The sequence below is a fragment of the Saccoglossus kowalevskii genome, chromosome 16 (genome assembly GCF_978046115.1).
Source record: "Saccoglossus kowalevskii chromosome 16, keSacKowa6.1, whole genome shotgun sequence".
In the NCBI taxonomy this organism is placed as follows: domain Eukaryota; kingdom Metazoa; phylum Hemichordata; class Enteropneusta; family Harrimaniidae; genus Saccoglossus; species Saccoglossus kowalevskii.
The window spans coordinates 7,928,547-7,937,361 of record NC_140656.1 but is presented as its reverse complement, the minus strand read 5'-3'; the positions used below and the strand labels follow the sequence as shown (position 1 = coordinate 7,937,361).

The following is an 8,815-nucleotide window of genomic DNA, read 5'->3' as shown; positions in this document are numbered from 1 at the left end:
AACTAAGTAGGCTTTGGATTGGCTTAAATTATGGTCACGTGCTAGTCACACGGGTTACGTCTGTCCACTCGTAGTTTAGTTTCTCCAACCAATGAGCATGCGCAATTCGATAACCGCTAGTTTTTGAAAAAGTGAAAGTGAGAAGTGAACATGGAACCGTTCAATCCTGAATATCACGATGTCATTGGAGTCGCTTACAGACAAGCTCGAATGACTCCGATGCCGTCCGAGGACAACATGGATTCTGTAGCTGTCTTCGAGTCCCCGGTGCCACTTACCCGGAAAACATCGCTGCGCCAGTCGATCAGAGAGCGTCTTCCATTACGAACCCTGAACGGCAAGGGAAAGGTCGTTAAAAACGCTTTCTCATCTTTGAAAGCGGTAAGTGTAACCCCTTCTTTGTTTGTTCGCGTCTCGGGGTGCTTAATTCATTATATAATGCGCAGTAAGACTGATCTACTTCTCGTTTTCCAAGTTTAGCATACAGGTGTAGGGAGTAGTTTTGAATCATTTGATTTTATTTGTGTGTTTTTTCACATGGACTATTGGTTGCAATTAAAATCCTTTTTGTTTATCTTGATCTTCGAACATTTCTAGAAACTTGCTGGTACACATAAATATCAGATAAAACGACTGGATGCGACGTCCCCATATAAGTCTCCTAAGACACCGCGAAATGGGCGAAGGCAGAGATTCGTCAACTCTCCATACACGCCGGAAAATCAACTGGAAACACCGGGAGCTAAATGGAAGAAATACCGGGTAATAGACTCAACATCGCCGATATCACCAATGATGGATCTACGCAGGTCAGAACGTATATCAAAGAGACAAGCCACGCCGGGTCGTAGAGTGAGGAAAAACTACACTCCAAGAAGGTACAGTTGACAAGACCAATGTCAGGTCTGTCTGTGAACATTCCCCACTCGTTTTTTTTTTTACTTCTGCTTCATAATAATATTTATTAACACGTGATATATCTCCTGGAGAAGATAAAACTGGTAGAAGAAGAAGGCAAGAGGGCAACTGAAAAGACAATAACAAAAATAACCTAATGTTACCTAGAAGGGACATTACTCTTGTGCAACAAAGGCATTCTTTCGTTAGATATTTAACATTTTCACAATTTAAACTGAAATGAGAGGCTTGTATGGGTCAATGAATCTAACATTTACTCCCAGTTTACTTTTACTTATTTAAAAAAAAGGCATGCTTCAGACAAACTCATAAAGTTTCAAGCCTCCATGAAAAATCTTTACTATCTGTTTAAAAAATTTCCAATCGAAAAATGTTGTCCAATGAATTTGTTTCTGTGCACCGTTCTTTGCTGGTGTGGTGATGAATTTTTTTGTTTTTTTGGCTGTTTTAATTTTTTCAATATTTTTGAAGAAACCAGAAACAGGTCACTAACTGGTACAGTCGATGACCAAGAACAAACAAAAAAATGGGGGGAGGTCAAATACAGAAAAAAAAAGCACAAGTAACATAGTGAATATTTTATTACTATAGATTTCAGATTGATACCAGTCCTGGAAGTTTTCAGAAAGACCTGAATAAAATGACTGATCAGTTCAGTGAACATTTCACTGCAATCACAAGTGGAATGAAAGAGTTTGAGAAGATGGCAGACAATCTGAGTGATTCTCTGGATAAACAAGAACACACTGCGTGAGTTTTTATGTTTACAATTCTAGTGCCCATCTAGTAGTTTGTGATCACTGATGGTGCTTCTAGTGTTTTCCTGCACACGCAGGAACACCATGTGGTAATTTCTGGATCAAATAATCTTTTTTTTTAGTTAATTGGAATGTTTATTGTAAGTTAATGCTGTCGAAAATTATGGCTTGCCCACCAAATATATTTATTAGAGAACCAACAATACTGAAAAGTTTCTGGCTTAGAATCGCCAAGGGTCAATAAGTTCAGAATGACAGCCTGGTTTCAGTTTTGTCACATAACCTAAATTCTGTAAGAGTTTCTAGTGCAATAATTACATGTCAGGAAATGTTTGTTGTCAAGGACTTGTTCTCCAACCTATCCACATGCAGACAACTTTTAATTTTAACTTCAGCCCCAGTGTAGCAAATTTCATTATCAGTCTCTCTCTCTTGATAGAGTCCTAAACCTCAACTCAAGTAAAAAATATTTCATTGCAATCTGGTGCTAGATTAATTTTCTTTGTTTGAATTTTTGTCTTTCAGCCATGATGATAGTGGCGTTTCCCTGTCAGAATCAAGCAGTGACATTGCTGTGACAACAGATGGTAAGAATCGGCGTTCCACTCGTCGCACGTCCTACCTGGCAGCACAGCTGACAGAAGCCGACGAAATTGTTGAAACTGATCATGATCTCATGGTATTCGGGGAATCTGAAAACCTGATATAATTCAGTATCTGATACCAAGACATTACCATACTTGGAATTCTTTTATTTACCATATACGGTAATATAGATATTTCATTTGCATATGTGCTCTATCATAATGCCAATGTCTGATTACTTACTTCATTATACAGGGAAGTGTACTTCATCTCACTTCAATTATTATTGTCTATTCTTGCATTATTCAGAAAATCTGTTTGTGTAAAGTTTTCATTGTTTCTTCTCTGTCCTCTCTATTATTATTACTGACAATGTATTCAGAGCACTAGAGACCCAAAATCACTATATCAGAGGTCTCATTACAGTTCAGACCATGCAGCAGCACGCTGTGTGGCGACTGTAGCACTTCCAATTTGCAATTTGTTAGTCGCTGCCAACAGTGTATCAGGTGAGGCATGGGTTAGCCTTGTTTAAAGTTCCAACACTTCTCATATGTTCCATATTCCTTCACACATGAATGAATACACATAATATTAATTTATTTGCTAAGCAAAAATGTCTTCTTTTTTTTTCGTTTTTAAAACTAAGTTCAAAGCTGTACTATTTGATTATGACCTTTGAAAGCAACATACTGCAGTTGGCGTTCATCATTGTATGAATTTCATGTGAACAAAACCTTTCCCATGTGTTGTACAAAACCATATTGTGTATGATGACTGCCGTTTATGTTACCAATCAATGAAACATTTTAACAAAGTGCATTTATGGTGACAATTTTATTAGTTTTGGTCAAGGCACGCAAGTGTTGCTACAACATGCTACATTCTCATTTTGTAATGTTTGATATATTTTAGGATAAATCAATTTGTTTTGTGCAATGACAATTTGTTCATACCTTCTTTTTTTTTATCCTTCACCAGGTGGTTTAGAACCATTATGAATGGTCATTTTTTTTTTAATATTGAGATTTGAAGACAATGTTGCTGCCAACAAACTATGAATTTTATCTCACTGTAACTACCATATCAGTATTTTATTTTAGAAATATATTTTTATTACTTTAATTCGTGTTTTGTTTTTATTAGATCACTTTATGTGTTGTATGCACCACTGCCAGTACCACACAGCAATATTTACCCATCATGCAATGCAATTTTTTTTTTGTTAACTGGAATGCAAAATAGTGCATCAATTTTTTAGTGCAATGTCTGTATAATTTTTATTTAATTTTTTTAGTACATGTACTTTATTTTTTTATTTTACTGCACAACATTTCAGAAAATTTATCTTGTAATATTGTAATAATTTTCCACAGCACATTTTTACTTGTATATAACCGACTTGCAGTATTATTATCTTTTTAAATTCAATTTTATTTAAAAAAAATATTGCAAAAGTCTAAATGCTGACATATTTGTATTAGAAATTGTGAAATGATCTGATCAAGCTGTGGTTTATTTGATTTGTGCAAGCTGTCAAAACAATTTGGAATTATTTCAAAGAATTCTGATTAAAATCTGTCTTTGTTTACCTTGTACAAAAAAAGTGTCTGAGTTTTTTTTAGTGACTCGATTTATTGGTAGTTTAGTGTAGATGCTTTGATTTTCTAAAAGACAAATTTTCAGGGAAATCATAAAACATTGCAACAATACCAGTTTATATTTCATTAGAGTTCTTGTAGCCATGGAGTCGCAGTGAAATTATGCTTGAATTATGAAATAGCAAACATTTATGGAAACTAGATTCTCAAAGACCAATCAAAACAGAAAGTAAGAAGCAGAAAGGAAGGAGGAGGAAGGTGTTTGCATTCACTTAATGTGCAATCTTATTCTTGGTTTGCACTGGCAATGTGGGGGGGTATACTTGCAGTTTGTGACAGCAATGAAAAATTCTTGAAATATAAATTGCGTAACGAGGGGGTGAATGCGAAGTCATGTGACAGTGAAATACTAACAGACTTGCCATCAGTGTAAGCGCCCTCACATTACTGACCAGATTCAGGCTTGTAATGATTGACATGTCTAATATGTTTCAACCAATCAGAAGACAGGCTAATTAACATATCAAGACCACACACAATAGAGATAATTTCTCAGAGAAATGATGTTTGTTTTACTCAATTTTGTTGGCGTCAACAACACGGTAACATAGCGCGAGACAAGTAAACACAGGCACGTGTGATGTCCAGTTTATTATGATCCATGGCTTGGCTGCTTCACCCACCATAGACATATATGCAAATTTAAGCAAGTCCAGGGTGGGTGATGGACATTGGTCTTCGAGAATATACATTGTAATGCTGAGAGTACATCAGTCTATTTGCAGTATGTCTATATGTAAGGTTCCTGAATTGCTGCACTGCTATCAACTTTATATAATTTTATTGTGTTTTCAATACTAGTACACAAATTAGAGATGAATGTAGTTGACTCATTAGAAAGTTCTACAAATTCCTGATATTTTGTTAAGCGAACGGTTCCATAAAATTGATCACAAAGAGCAAATACAAATTGTAATATTCCTTTAAAGCACCTGGACAGAGTGGTGGTAACAACTTTTTTTACCCACATATTGTGTTGAGAGTGAAGTGTGCAAATGGCTAAATATCAAGAAACATTGTTTTCTCTAGCGTTGTTCAATTTACAATTGTACTAGTTACGTGGGTGATGTTTCTCACCCTTGTACAATGTATTATATGATGTCTGGTCGATAGATGCATGTGTGAGCAAGACTACTACTATTGTAACTAATCTGTAGACAACACATCACTAGAGTGCAATAAAAACTGCTCAGAATGAAACACAGTAAGTGTGTGAAACAGTTATAGAGCAAATGAATTGTATGGAATATTAAAAATAAATATTTACTTCCTAGGACACAGTGAATCATATGATCACAAGTATACAATTCAAACGCCCCTATAAAAATCGGTAATTTCTAATTTCGCCCCCCCCCGAAAAAACACACACATTTGAACAGGACTCCCTAAGTTGATGCATTACGGCCCACCTACTGTACATAGTACCTACCTTTCTCGTAGCCAATGACGTGATAGTAATTAGCTATGTAGTCTTGTAGCTGACTTTTATCGTCACATAGTTCTTCTCGACCTGTTTCCGTCGGTACACTTGGGGGTGTGTGGCACTGTGAGGGTTCAGGTACCGGCACAAATACACGGATGGGGACTGGCGACCGACTGCGTCGACTTCTGGAGATCGGCTGACTGTTGTACATTCGCATCTCTTTCTGGTTCACCCCATAACGCGCCTTAAAGTTTGAAAGCCACCCACTGGAGTAAGCAAAGTTGTTTTCATTGATACCAACCAGCATACCTAGTTCTCTAGCTTTCCTTTTTATCATCATGTCGCTCACGTAAATTCCTGAGGTCATTGATTGTTTTAGCCAAGCAACAAGCAAGTTTTCAAATTCTGGGAATTTCGGAGATCGATGTCGTTTTAATTGTGGTCTGGAATTATCAAAATCGAGACTCAGCCACCGTTGTTTTTCTCGCAGAATTTCAGATATTGTGCTTCTGCCGATTTGAATTCCGTAGCTTTTCTGCATTATATCAACAACATCTCTGTGGCTGGCAGAGGGGTTTCCAAGTTTGAAAAGACATATTTCTTTCCGCATAACGTCTGTGATATCAGCCCGCATACGCTTGCGTTTTAAGTTATCCGGCGCCAGGTTTAGTCCTTCTCCAGGGGGTACAAGTTGGTATACTCTGGGTACCGGCGGTTGGCATATCCCAGGGGGTTCCGGGGCAGGGGGTACTCCAAGTACCGATGGACATACTTCGGGTACCGGTGGGCTATGGTCTTGTACCGGCGGACATAATTCGGGTATCGATGGGCTTAATTTGAGTACCAGTTGGGACGCCGATGGAGCTTCTTTTTTATATCCTTGGTATACCCCGGGTACCGGTGGGCATCCTACTGCCGGTGGATATACTTCAGGTACTGGCTGGCTAACTGGTGGTGTTTCCGAAGACCGCGTCGGAGACGTGGGTATCACTACCGTAATGGAATCGTCCATGATAAAGTTCGTTGACCCCGCCCTTACTATAGTGTCAGTCTGTTCTGCGAACAAAGAAGTGAGGCGACCGCAATCCTGCCACGAACACAAAATCCTCGCGAAATAAGTTGCAGTAGACACCCAGAGATACTGACGGGGTGAGCTGGACCACGACCGTCGTTGTTCGAGCGTTTTAAAGCCCCTGGGTGTGCAGAAAACAGCGCGTGTCGTTTTACGGAACAAAGATGTCGGATTAACCAATATGGAGTCCGAGAGTTGAGTGGCTTCATGCAAATTTGAATACTATTATGAATGAGGGGTCACGTGACATGCGCCGGTCGCGTCAAACTGTCGAAGTTCGTTATGCGAGCTGGACAAACTATGTTTGGGGGTAAAAGCGATAACGGTTTCCTCATTTGGGGGGATTTTATGAAATAATTACGTGCACGAAGTAGACCATTACAAAATGTTACCAGGCCACCGGTCATGAAAATTTTAATTTTTATCATATTTATCAGCCCAGCTGGAAAATTACCTGTCTCGCTCGTCACGGTACGGACAGGCAGTAATTTCAAACACTGCATATGGGCTGCTGAATAAAAAGAATCGAAAATGCAATTATAAACAGATCGTGTACAGTCTCATCTACATCCGTTTCGCAGATCGGAGACGTGAAAGTTACAAATAAACTTGATAGTGCAAGGTGTATATCTGATATTTACACAGCCGTAAAATGTCACGTTACTGTATATACAATAAAGACACAGATTGTGACTGTATATCAAATAAACTTTGAAGACACAGATTTAACATTATACACAACAGTATAGACCTGTCCCTTCTGGGCCCTTCTGCGCAGGTCGACACATCGGATGGCGCCCTCTCGTGCCAATCCTCCCTGGAACAGGTGGTACATGTGTAAAGTACATTGTAGAACCAAACATGAGGTACAATTTATCAATTTGTAAAACATCTGGGGTAAAACTTATCGTGGACGTACTAGGCCTACACAGTAACACAAAATGCTGCTATTGTCGCGTTTTATTGTACTACTTAGTACTACTAAGTACAAAAACGAAAATATTTCTATAAATACATGATATCCATATGGTCACATATTGTGTCATTTTGTTTGTATATTATTGCAATGTAAAACTAAAGTATATCGCTATTAATGGACGTATGTTCTAGTGTCAATCACAGAAAACTAAAAGTATACCGCTATTAATGGACGTATGTTCTAGTGTCAATCACAGAAAACTAAAGTATACCGCTATTAATGGACGTATGTTCTAGTGTCAATCACAGAAAACTAAAGTATACCGCTATTAATGGACGTATGTTCTAGTGTCAATCACAGAAAACTAAAGTATACCGCTATTAATGGACGTATGTTCTAGTGTCAATCGCGGAAAGCTGAAGTTACACGAAGTTTTGGCAAATAACTTACATACATTTTTTACACTGCTAACTTTTTGACGCAATGTTACACAATATAATGTCTGGCAAATGAATATTCTCCATGCACAAGCACATCGCCGCTGCGTATAAGTACAAAGCTTTGTGCTAATCAATGTTGCGGTGATTGACTCGCTCTCGTCCATAGCTTTGACACTGAATTGTACAGTTTATTTATTATGAATATATGCAATCGAAGCTAAAGTACCATTCAAGTTGTACGAAGCCTTATCTACTACTAGTAGTATTTTCTTGTTAGTAACATTCACTGTCTTTGCTATTTTAATATATCTTTATAACAGTGTATAACAGTGGGTATTAACGCCCGGGGAAGTCCCATTTCGTCCCGGCTCAGACAACTAATAAATACCGCGGTACTTGTCTGAGGTCCCGGGCATGGTCCCGAGATGGACGTTGAGGGAGCTTTGTACTAAAAAAATAAAATGATGAAATTTTGATTAAATTAATTTTTAAAAATAAAATAATGAAAATATTTTAACTAAGCATTTCTCTGAATTTCTCTGGTTTTAGTACTGGTTTGGTACTAGTATTCTAATTTCTCTTCTATAAATATGTAAACTACATCAGAATGAATTGTTTCGGTTAAGAGTCGTTTTTCTCTTCTTGTTTCTTCTAGGACACTTTGATGTATGATTTCATGAGTCAATGGCGTACAATTCATTGACTCATGCATTTGAACGTGTAATATGTTAAAGCGGGGGAGTCATCTACACATGCGCCAGGTGGCCATAGCGTGTTATTGTTTACAAACAGGCGTCTACCCATGAGCCTTTGCGTTTTAAGCGTGTGTTGTTATCATCGCTAGGGACTCAATTCCTGTTACGTGCTGTAATATTTGCTCGTCACTTTACAGTAACAAATGATAAAAAAAAGTATGATTTATGACATCAGAGTTATCACACTGTGATATGAAAGTTAGTTTTGAAATCACTGAAATTACAGTCTTTGTAATCTGGCGATGCAGAATATTTGGAAATTTATAAATAATTTTCATACTTTT

The 8,815-nt window shown here is 37.7% G+C and overlaps 1 protein-coding gene across 1 annotated transcript; it reads left to right on the top strand.

Annotated features, from left to right (window-relative positions):
• Nucleotides 1–124: 124 nt before the first annotated feature.
• On the top strand, nucleotides 125–2,385 carry LOC100378127 (uncharacterized). The gene is made up of 4 exons (XM_002737663.4): nucleotides 125–381; nucleotides 598–878; nucleotides 1,510–1,668; nucleotides 2,202–2,385. The coding sequence occupies exons 1-4, from the start codon at nucleotides 151–153 to the stop codon at nucleotides 2,383–2,385; spliced, it is 855 nt and encodes a 284-aa protein (XP_002737709.1). The 5' UTR covers nucleotides 125–150.
• The last annotated feature ends 6,430 nt before the right edge of the window (nucleotides 2,386–8,815 follow it).